Source organism: Hemiscyllium ocellatum, chromosome 4, assembly GCF_020745735.1.
Source record: "Hemiscyllium ocellatum isolate sHemOce1 chromosome 4, sHemOce1.pat.X.cur, whole genome shotgun sequence".
Classification (NCBI taxonomy): Eukaryota; Metazoa; Chordata; class Chondrichthyes; order Orectolobiformes; family Hemiscylliidae; genus Hemiscyllium; species Hemiscyllium ocellatum.
In genome coordinates, this window is record NC_083404.1 from 27,034,098 (window position 1) to 27,046,331 (window position 12,234).

Below are 12,234 nucleotides of genomic sequence, written 5' to 3' on the forward strand. Positions count from 1 at the left end.
AAGCGTGTTCGTATTAAATAATAAGGGCAGAACATGCAACAATGGCACTACACCCCTGTTTTAATGATGTGCATGCTGCAGCCTGTTTTATGCATTCGTATTGAGAAACAGAGAGTCCAGAATTTGTCAACGTAAAACTGGTCATTATTACTCAACGCCTTTTCTCATGGTTTTTAGAACATTTTTTCCCACGTGGAGGATTGTGAACCAAGTTACATCAAAATATTGGAATTTTGAAGTAAAATTTATTCTCAGCTTTAGTCAGATCCCTGAGTGAAGTGTGGTTAAAATGCTAATAATCTAGACAATGCATTTAATGCCTCAAAGACCAAAAACAATAAGTAATTTGTGATCCAATCTTGGGAAATGATAAACACTTTACCCAAAATCTACTGGGAAATTCTCTGTTCCGAGTTCTTCATAGACGTTTCTTACCACAAGTGCATTCCTTTGTGAATAAACACATTGGATAAAATAAACTCATTCCTCATTACTCACTGATTCGCTAGCCATGGATCAGGACCATATCCCATGTTTTTCTTCCCATTGACTCGTCCGGTCTGACTGCGCTGACCTTTGCAGTGCATGGGAGAGTTACATTGGAGTGGTTATCCATTTCTTATATTATCTACAGACAGTCTGTGTCCCTAACCCCAATAGATTATGAGGATTTGGTGTTGAGAGACGGAAAGAGAGAGAGATACACACACATATTTAATAGGCAGGGCTTTAAATAGTAAACAAAGAAAAAACAACAAACTGCAGGATGCTGGAAATCATAGAATCAGATCATGCAGAAAAGGCCCTTTGAGTCTACTCCAACACATGAGAAACACCTCACATTCAACCTAATCCCATTGACCAGCATTTGGCACATAGCTTTGAATGTTATGATGTGTCATGTCCTTATCCAGGCACCTTTTTAAAGGATTTGAGGCAATTTGCCTCTACCGTCCTCCCAGGCAATACATTCCAGACTGTCACCACCCTTTGGCTAAAAAAACATTTTGCCTCACACTTCCCAGACCTCTTGCCCTCATTTACAGGACAACCGCGGTCAGCCGAACATCGATTATCCAAATTTTGGATTATCTGAACAAGATCTCAAGGTCCCAATGCTTGGACCGCTCCCCACACCTATCACATCAGTTATTTGAACATTCCATTATCCGAACAAAGTGCTCCCCACCTGTGTCGTTCAGATAACCAAAGTTGCCCTGTACTTCCTCTCTCCTCACTATCCATGGCCTCTGCCACACCAGCCAGGTGAAGCAGCAATTTACCTGCATTTCACTCAAACTAGTCTACTGTCCTTGTTGCTCACAATGTGGTCTCCTTTCCATTGGGGAGATGAAATGTAAACAGGGCAACTGCTTTTCAGAACATCTGCAAAAATGACTCTGAGCTTCCTGTTGTCTGCCACTTCAACGCCCCATCATGTTCCCTGGACAACATCTCTGTCTCAAGCCTGCTGCTGTGCTCCAGCAGAGTTTAGTGCACATTGGGAGAACAGCATCTCATTTTCCGCTTGGAGATCCTGTGGCCTTCAGGACTCAATAGACTTCAATAATTTTAATGTCTGAGCAACTACTCCCATCTCCCCAAGCCCCACAAACCAGACGTTGACAACTAACTCATTGACAGCCATGAACTATTGATTTTCCCAGGCTGACCTTGAGCCCTTCCCTTGTTTGCCCAGCTATTGTTCTTTCTGGGCTCTGGGCTTCATTTCCACCTATTGTTTAGTCCTCCCTCCCACCCAATCTTCAACACATACAAATCATTTCCGAACTACAATCAGTTCTGAAAAAGGGCTACTGGACCCAAAACGTTACCTCTGCTTTCTCTCTACAGATGCTGCCAGACCTGCTGAGTTTTTCCCAATGATTTCTCTTTGTGCTTCAAACAGTAAATTGTGTGAAAATGTTACTGCCCAAACTCAAAGTTCAACTCCAGAAGGGAAAATACAAATGACTTACTTTAATAAAGCAACAATGACTCACTATTGCAAAATATAACGTATTCATGACTTTCTTACCATGTGAAGACAGATTGTATTGAATGAATTAAATGAGTTGGAGTGTACTTACTGCCTTGTTGTACATGCTTGAAGCTGTGCAGTAAAACATTTTAATGATAAAACCATGTCATAAATGAATCATGAATTTGTTTGCGATACTTTTGGAGAGATTACAGAAGTACAAGTGGCAGCATGTGTATAAGACACACATTTCCGGTGAGTACGTCAAGTAGTCCAATTGTTCGTTACTACTTAGTTAGATATTAGGCAACAAAGGCACACCTTTAAATGCAAGATGAAGAGACTACTTACAAATTTGACTAACGTCATTGTACATGGGAGAACACCTAAAACAAGATTCATAGGTTTTATTACTGACATCCAAAGTCGTGCCTCATACAAAAATGCTGCTTTTTGTGCATTTTGTTTAACCCCTAAGGTTTGCCACTTGGGAAGTGATCGAGTTCGAGGAGGCAGAGATAAAAAGATAAAATTCCTGTATCCACAAGCCCAGCTTGAAAGGTCGTTCCCAGTATATTGGGATTTTCATCATCGTAATAGCAGGAGCTGGCTCTGTCACCCTGAAACAGTGCAAAAGCAGTGATTGGCTGTGTGAACCCACCTCAGTGATTCGGCATTTTGTTCTTGATGCACATATAATAAAATCTCTAGTCTTCACTGTCATACACTGTCCAGTTCTGTCACCTCATGACTCCATGACTGGAGTTGCCATGTAAGTCGAATACCAATTCATGTCCACCATATAGCCCCTGCACGATATGCCCCCACCAATGTCTCCACTCCACCCCCATTTTCTTAACATCCAGCATGTAATCTCATCCAGCATCCATCTTGGGTAGGCCTCAGGAGACTGGAGTGAAATAAAATAAATTCCCATAATGTTACTATTTTAAAAAGGAACACTCAAAGATAAACATTAATCATTACATTTAAACTACTTGCATAACTGAATCTCTTGGAGAAAAATATTCATATTCATAGCCCTACAAAATTTCCTTGTACCCCTTGGAACTGTCAAATTGTCAACTGACAGGCTGTGATAAAGATAAGATTGTGAAATAAGTCCCATTGCACAAATCCTGTAATGATTATCAAGAATCAAAGTGAAACAGCATTATTTTTTATACGACTGCACACACTTCTTAAATTTAAAGGAAAGGAGGCCTAACATACAATGAATGGCTGAGGATCCTGGGATTGTATTCATTAGAATTTAGAAGGTTGAGGGAAGATCTAATAGAAACTCACAAGATAATGCATGGCTTAGAAAGAGTGGATGGGAATTTGTTTCCGTGAGGTAGGGAGACCAAGACTGTGGGCACAGCCTTAGAATTAGAGGGGGTCAAGTTAGAATAAAAATGTGGACACATTTCTTCAACCAGAGAGTGGTGGGCCTGTGGTATTCATTGCCATGGAGCGCAGTAGAGGCTGGGACGTTAAATGTCTTCAAGACAGAAATTGATAAATGCTTGATCTCGCAAGGAATTAAGGGCTATAGGGAGATTGTGGGTAAGTGGAGTTGAAATGCCCATCAGCCTTGATTGAATTGCAGAGTGGACTCGATGGGCCGAATGTCCTTACTTCCACTCCTACGTCTTATGGTCTTAAATGTCTTGACAATTCCAATGAATTTAAACACTTCACACACATCTAATTTAACAACTGCAAATGACATGTGGCGTTTCTCAATGGACATCCAAAAGTTGCTCCTATCTCTCAAAAGCACTCCTGTTAGATGATGTTGATGTTCTCTTTAAAAATGTAAAGTCCTCAGGGTGTGTTTTGGAAATCCCACGAACGAAAACTGAATCTCTTGCACTTGAGTAAACCACGGATGTGCAAACTTCATCATGCCATTTCTCATCTTGCCACACTAGCAATAACAGTAGACACAGAGAGGGAGAGGCATCGCTGAAATTGGTGCTTAGAAGACCTTCTCTGTCATTGTCAAAATTCAGGCCATCGATAGTCACTAGTCCTAACAAGACCAGCTTGGAGTTCATTAATTGCTAACGTCTGTTAAAAGCTCAAATTCAAATAATCTATTTCCTTAACAATAGCACATAAGATGAAAGTAATCAATTCTGTTATTAATATTGTTGGTTTGCCTCCAACATTGACTACATTTCAAAAGTCGTTGCTGGCCTTGAAGGTTTCAATCATTCAGAGGATGTAAAAAAGCGCCAATGCAAAATATAAGCTGTAACCTTTTAATCTCATTTAGTTAACTCAGCTCTGCTGAGATTAATGTATGAAGGCAGACATGTTCAGTGTCGAGGTACTGGTACAGTAGCTATCCTGCACTTTATGGATTATTGAGTTTAATTACTTGTCTGAGTTTGGTTGAAAGCTGTACTGTACTGGTTTTTCCTCGTTCTTTACTACTCCAGGTAAGTATTCAAAATCGTGTGCTATAAAATAATTTCTTTCCATGTCATCACTTTGACCTCCCACACCCCCTCAACCCCGCTACTGTCCTTTTCTTTAGTACATTACCTCTATGAGGCCTGACACAAAAACATGAGATTTCAATCTGTTTAAATAATTGCAAAATGTATTATTGTGTTTTTAAAGTAACTTTAACATTTAGGAATAGTACTCACAAAAGTCTTATCTGTGAACCTAAGTTAAAATCAGTTCAACTAGTCTCAAGGATCACAGAAACTCAAAGGTAAATTAGAAAATGCTGTGCAATCTTTTAATGTTAATCTAAAATCACTTTGCCCAAAGTTGGCAATGCCTCTAGATTGACAAGGATTGAGTTTTCAACAATTTCTCCGATTTTGGACAGTTCAAGTGGGTTTTTCAAATTGAATTTGTTTTCTGAAGTACTGGAATAGTGGGCACTTTTTTTTAAAACAATCTAAAATATATTTAAATTTACCATTAAACAAAAGAAAATTTACTAGTGCAATCTGGACCCAATTTCCTCATTTTGTTTAAATACAGAAGCCATCTCTTTGTAAAAAAAATTCTAATATTTTCAACATTGTGCATCTTCAAGTCTTAGCTGTAGAAAAGGAGACAACAAAAGCACACTATCTGCAGCAGACTAAATATTGCGAAAAGATAATGTATGTTAATAAATTTCTAAAGAATTGTCAAAAAATATTTTTGCATTTGGCAGGTATGCACTCACAGTTTTAGATAAATTCTAAGGACGCAACATGAACACAATACTGAAGCTAATCATAAGAAAATACTACACCCATTACATCTTTATTGTGTACATCACATTTCATACATGCATAAATACATAGTATATACCTTCTCAAAACTGCTTCCAGATTGTTTTCTTGAAGCTGTACTGTACTACTTCATCATTGCTTAGGTTGCATACATTTCATACAGTTATAAGCCCGTCAACAGAATTAGCTCAGGAATAAATTACACCGCAGGATTTCAAATCTGTTCATTCAAATGAAGACATATAGTCAGTGCAATACAGTTCCAAATTGGATTGAATAGTCTGAGTTTGTCAAAAATTATGGGATGGTTTGTCATATTAACAACTGGCACTTTCAAATTTTAGTTGTTTTGAAAGTGAAATCCATGACACAGTTATATGTCCATGCGCTTCCAAAATTAATACCTATTAAAATTATAAATTAATGCAGTTCATCATTTGATAAAACTGTATGATTATAAACTTTAAATACTATTGGCAATGCCCTTCATGACATTTTATTAAATGGTAAAAAATCCCTTAATCTGTTTCCACCAATTCCACTGTACACAAAATAATGCAATTGATTTTTGAACAGTAACTTCATCACTGGGTTTCCATAGATAACTATTAGCAAACACTCAAACAAGAGTTAACTCAAAAACATTATTGGTAGTTATTCCTGTGTACTTATTATTTTAGCGAAATAAAGCAGTGCAAAAACCTCTCCGAAATAGTGGAACCCTTTCGTTATCCAAGCTAGAAACCTAATTAATTTTCAAAGGACAATTAGTGTATACTCAGGCTTCTAAATTAAAGATATTTTACAAAATTAAATGTTGATTCTAATAAACTGGCGTTTCAATTATTTTAAAAATCTTTCTTACTGTCGTGTGAATGTCCAATAAATATTTCAAAGCCTGTAAAGTGTTCAAAGTGGTTTCCTATACATAATATACAATAAACATATTATCAGCTGTAGTCCAAGACTTTGAAAGTGCTAAACAATGAGATGTACCTAAAATAAGATGTCACTAATGGTGGGAGGGAGAGGGGTAAGGCAATGGAGAAGAGTGGAACAACAGAAAGAGAACTGAAAAAGGATTGACGACTGAGAATGAACATAGGAAGTACTGAGGAAGAAGAATTAAGTATTGGCTCTGGATTCTAGGCATAAATCTTCCTACTTTTTTGGAATAACGTTTTGATCAAATTTCTCAGATTTTTGAATTAGTCCTTCATAAAGACGGAACCACTGATATTATTGGATTTTGGGGCGGGTAAGCAGAGAGCCACATAAAGGTTCTGATGCTCCTTAAAAGTGAGTTTGACATTCAGAGGCTTCACAAGTGTTTGCACAATAATTTAAAACTTACTGAACTTTCTGAATTACAGTGAAATCTAGTGCAAAGTTCTTGGAAAAATACCACTCCCAAGTTATGACTCATACTAAATTACAGCATCATAGACAGTGTGAATCAGTCTGTCAGTAGGGGTTCCTGGATAATGACCAGAAGCAGCTGATTTTTTTTTGTACTTAGATCTATAGATCTAAGGCACCTACCCCAGTCAGACTAATTTCTCTGTACAGACCAGGCGAATAATCCAGAATTCACTGGCAGATTAATGTGCTTAGCCACTGAGCCATTTAATAGCCTTCTTAATTCACTTCCATTCAAAATTAAAAGAAACTTTTTAAGAAATTTGTACTTGGCATTCTGGATTTAAACTATGCTTTACAGTCCTAATTCTTACTTCATCTCATGAGATCTTCCAACAAAAGGGATATTCTCAATGTCAGAGAGTCTCTCAGCTGGTCAACATGCTTAGGCTGAAGAATGGACATCTCCTGTCACATTGCCAGGATGAGCTAGTTAGGAGCTGGCAGGCAGGCAAAGCAGCCAATTAAGGAAGACAGATGGGGCTTTCACATTGCTGGTGCTATTTGACCACTGGCATCTCTCTCTCTCTGCAGAAACACTGAGAGAGATGGTTACTGCTCAGCAGAGGGAATGCAAAATGGTACCTCTACTTTGAGGAGCCTTTGCAGAGCTGGTAGGGGAAGCTGTATTAAGTTTGCTGGGATTAAGCAGGTAAGCTCAGTGACTGTACGAAAACTCTTCCAGCAGAGGCATCAGAGCAGTACAGATAGTCTTTGATGCTGCAGACTTCTTGGGTCATGGAGCCCTTCCTCTACTGGCATTCACCATCCTCTCCCCCATTTCACAGGGAGCTGCTGGGAATCCACATCCACGCAGCTGGAAGCTTCCTCACATGAGACTAATGGCATAGGAAAATGGTTCTTCATTGCATCTTCAATTGTTAAAATTGGCCACCTACCTCTGGGAAACTTTTGTAGTGGCATTACTACAATGGGCAATCGTCACAATGTGGCTTCACAACATTTTAAAGGGCCACCCACCTCACAGGCTGTCATCCCAGGACTGGTAAAATCACAGCCAAAGTCTCTCAGCATCCCTTAGAAGAACTGAAATATGATTACTACATAACTTGTTTCAGCTGAGAATTTCATAAGCTGCAGATATGATTTGACAGACCTTTTAAAAAAAGTAAATCAGCGTCCTATTATATCACAGCTCATTTACACAGAGCATTCAGTTGGAGCATATTCTTGTCGAGTTAGTTTCACATTTATAGCTTTTTAATGTAACTGCTGAGATCTTCAAATGCTTGCTGAGAATGGCTTAACATATCGTTGATTTTTAAAACACATCACTTGATGTTTATGAGAGTAAACTCAGCAGAACAAAATTGTCTTCTGGCGAAGATTTTCTGGAGAAATTATTCAGATGATTTCAATTGTTCTGAAGGTGTCTGAAAAGTAACAGGCTGCTGTATCAACAGGAATTTAATGGGAGGACCACAAACGAGCTACATTTTCATTCTTCCAGTAATAAATATCAAAAAAAGGGAAACAAGTAGCTGTGTTGAGGTATGTAGTAGCAGCATGCAGATTGGAATGATTTTCTAGGAATTTAATGCAATGCAACATATTCAAGTGCAGTACTTTAGCTTTATTTTGCTATCCCCTTTGAACTAAAAATTTTATTTCAAAGTCAGGAGAAATAAAGTTTGAATTTTAAGAATGCCTGCTTTCTATTGTAAGTGGAAAATTGCATTCTTTGGTGCACATTGATCTTTCACATAAATCCAATAGATTGGTATAGTCGAGAGAATCATTCATAGTTTCTGCAAGTAAATTAACCATATGCACATTTAGGTATAGAGAAAATGAAAAAGAAACCCAACTAACCTAAAAAAATTACTTCACAGTATACAACAAAAGCACTTGAATCAAAGCTGGTTATCTGTAAGATTAATTTGTATGATTAATTTAACCTTTAAAACAGAAAGTATAATTCCACATTTGTTAGACTTCACCTTTCAGTTATGAAGGATGCAAAAGTGAAAATCTGAAATATTCTTTAGTAAATCTCTACTTAAAACTTGGGTATTTGCAGAGTTTTTTGAAAGAACATTAAATTAAATCAATCCACAATGAAAGGATTCTGCTATTAACAATTTACATCAAGCATTTTAGGAAAAAAATCAATTTCAATTTTCTCCACTATATATTTTTGCATGGCATATTGCTACAGACTGGGGAATTAATAGGTCCTCTGCCATCAACAACTACAAAATTCTACTGTGTTGATTTTGAATATATTAAAGTCAATAATTTTGCAGTGCAACTTACTAGTAAATCTTAGTCCTAATCTGGTGTTTCGCCAACCTTGTTCAAGCTGCTGAATGTTTGGGGAATGCATGCAAATGTATGTAGTAGAGAGAAGTATTGAAATAAAGAGCTTCTCTCCAGGTGGTATAATGCCTAAGTATGAAGGGAGACATATTACATATGTTTGTATATGTTGAGAAGGGAAACAGCAACAAAGTTGTATTGGCAGTTAAACATGAGCTTGAATGTCCTTGGAATACTTTGACATCCTACAATTTAAGAGCATCCCAGTTTTGAGTTCTCTACCACTGACAGTGCTGTCTTCGGTTGTCAGGTCCTTAAGTTCTGGAATTCTCTCCCTAAATCTCTCCTTTCTTCCTTTAAGATACTCTTTAAAATCTATCTTTTTGACCAAATATGCTCATGTGACTCAGTGTTAAGCGTGGTTTGATAACATTCCCACAGCAGGATATTCAACTATGTTAGAGTTGGCTATGTTTTCCAAAAGTTGTGTACTACCAAAAGAAAGTCTAGTGAAAAAGATGTGTTGGACAGTATTTACTTAAATTCATTGTTCCAACTACTTTATCCCAAGGATAAAGATGAAAGCTTCTCTCCTCCAACTTCCAATCTGTCCATTGGTTGAATTATCTCTGCACATTGGTCAAAAATTGCAGTTCTGAATTCTCACTACATTACCTTCAGGTGTAAAGGAGCACTTGCTCTGGCAACACATGGAGGACCTAAAGGGTGAAACTCACATCTGATGCTCTCACTAAATAAAGCTTTACCACACATCACTGTCAGAAAAATCAAAGCTTTATGGTCTCCAAGCATCAGATCAATTCACAAAGGTCAGCCGACGTATTTAAAGAATTTAACTTCTTGATTTTTTTCATGTCTGGATGGTTTCAATAATTTACTTGCATATACCCAAAGTCCATGTATTCCCAAAAGCTTTAGCAAACGTTGTTCAGAATATCTTTTTTTTAACTATAGGAGAGTTGTTTCCAGCGTGAGAGGGCACTTCTGGTTAGGAGCAGAGTGGAAAGCCACAGATTTGCTTTGTGTCGAGAATTTGTCGCAAGATCTTCAGAACCACACATTTATGGTGAGCTATCCAGTGAAGCTGCAGGGAAAATAAAATAAGATCAGCTCCAAACACATGATATGGTACAGTGTAAGAATGTAAACAGACTATTTAGAGCAGAATGCAAAGTCTCCATACAAATACACTGACTTTGTTCCCTAAAACTTGGGTGGCATGGTGGCTCAGTGGTCAGCATTACTGCCTCACAGTATCAGGGACCCAGGTTTGATTCCAGCTTTGGTCGACTGTTTGCGTGGAGATTGCATGTTATCCCCATGTCTGCATGGGTTTCCTCCACATACAAAGATGTACAAGTTAGGTGGATCAGCAATGCTAAGTTATCCTGTAGTGTCCAGGAACGTGGGACACGGGCGGCACGGTGGCACAGTGGTTAGCACTGCTGCCTCACAGCGCCAGAGACCCGGGTTCAATTCCCAACTCAGGCGACTGACTGTGTGGAGTTTGCACGTTCTCCCCGTGTCTGCGTGGGTTTCCTCCGGGTGCTCCGGTTTCCTCCCACAGTCCAAAGATGTGCGGGTCAGGTGAATTGGCCATGCTAAATTGCCCGTAGTGTTAGGTAAGGGGTAAATGTAGGGGTATGGGTGGGTTTCGCTTCGGCGGGTCGGTGTGGACTTGTTGGGCCGAAGGGCCTGTTTCCACACTGTAAGTCTAATCTAAAAAAAACGTGCAGGCTAGGTGGATTAGCCATGGTAAATGCTGGGTTACGGGGATGGGTAGTGGCTGGGTTTGGGTAGGATCCCCTTCAGAGGGTCAGTGCAGATTTGATGGGTGAAATGGTCTCTTTCTGCATTGTACAGATTTCATGAAACATAATAACACTTACATAAAAACTACCTTTAATGTGGGAGAAGTCATCCCAAAGTGGGAATGGACAAAAATGCCAAATGAGAAGATAGTAAAATGGGTGACATCAACTTGGACAAAGAGCTGAATTCAACTAGCATGTTACATGATTTTGAGGAAGGTAGAGACACAGGACAGTTTTAAGTGGAAATTTTAAAAGTCAGAAAGGCACGAAGACAGAAGGAGTTTGAGCACTGGAGGAAATTAAAAAGGAGCAAGTCCATAAAGAAATTTTAAGCAAAGATCAGAATGCTGAATTCAAGGAGTCAGGGAGCGATGAGCCAGTGAGATTATGTTTTCCAAGTGAAAGACTGGAGATCAGGTAAAAAAGTATTAAAATACTCATATCCTCAGAAATTACGATTCAGGGTGCATGGAAGTGAGAAAAACAGAGGAAAAAAGGATAGGCAGTATGATGCTGTTAATACTTTGGTTTTCCACTTTAGTTTTAAAAAGATGTATAGTGCTCCTTGCAACTACTTATTTTAAAATTACTTCAGCTACTATAATTTTGAATGGCTTCTGGCATTAGGAGGTACTGTACATCAGGACAACAGTAACGTGCAAAGTTATTGCTGAACATCAGCTTCTACCAGTATTTACAAAGTCTATCTGTATAACAATGCCATTCCATTAACTTTTTGTTTAATTCTAATCTTCTAAACGAGAAAACAATGTATTTTGAAGAAGGATGCACACTATGAGCTAAATTGTGCCAAAAGAAAGAATGCTCTGATGTCAGGAAGCAATTGGGGTCATTTAGCTGCATCACCATTTGGTAGGACAGACACAGGGATTTTGCCTGCAACGGCCATTGAAAATCCAGCTGGCTGGGAAGCTAGTTAATAACTAGGTGGCATCAGAGTTCACGTCCCTCCATCCCAGAGGAGTGTCATAACAACTCCAAATAGGTTGATTCAAAATATTAAACTAATAAGTGGCAGGCAGGTGGTTGCTCTGGCAAGTTGAAGGCAGGAGCAATATTTAACAGGCGGTCAGCATCTGTGAGGCTAACTGCAGACAAAGCGGGCAATGAAAAAAATGTTGAATAAGGGAGACTGGGCAGGATCAACAGGTATCAGAGGAATGATTCCATCAACATCTAATGAAGATTCATTGGAAATACTGCTCCAGGCTGTGAAAGGTATGGGGAGAGAAGCGCCTCCCAGTGAACTGGAGGGGACAGCAAACCTTACCAAGAAGGGTAGCTGGAACTGGCTGACAATGTCAGCAGTCAATGTGGTTATGATAACATGGATGTAGATGGAATTGTTTCAACAACATGGTATATATGATATAGCAAGATGATTGACATAAATGATAGCAGGCATGCAGCTCTGCATATCATACATGGTGCCCATGTGGGAACAGGTGAA

The 12,234-nt window shown here is 38.7% G+C and overlaps 1 protein-coding gene across 1 annotated transcript in view; it reads right to left on the reverse strand.

Moving 5' to 3' along the window:
- Positions 1-8,687: 8,687 nt before the first annotated feature.
- Positions 8,688-12,234, reverse strand: part of samd12 (sterile alpha motif domain containing 12) — a 128,370-nt gene continuing 124,823 nt past the window's right edge. The window contains exon 5 of the mRNA XM_060824179.1: positions 8,688-10,033. Within this exon, the coding sequence (XP_060680162.1) occupies positions 10,011-10,033 (23 nt within the window). The 3' untranslated portion in view covers positions 8,688-10,010. The remainder of the gene's footprint in view (positions 10,034-12,234) is intronic.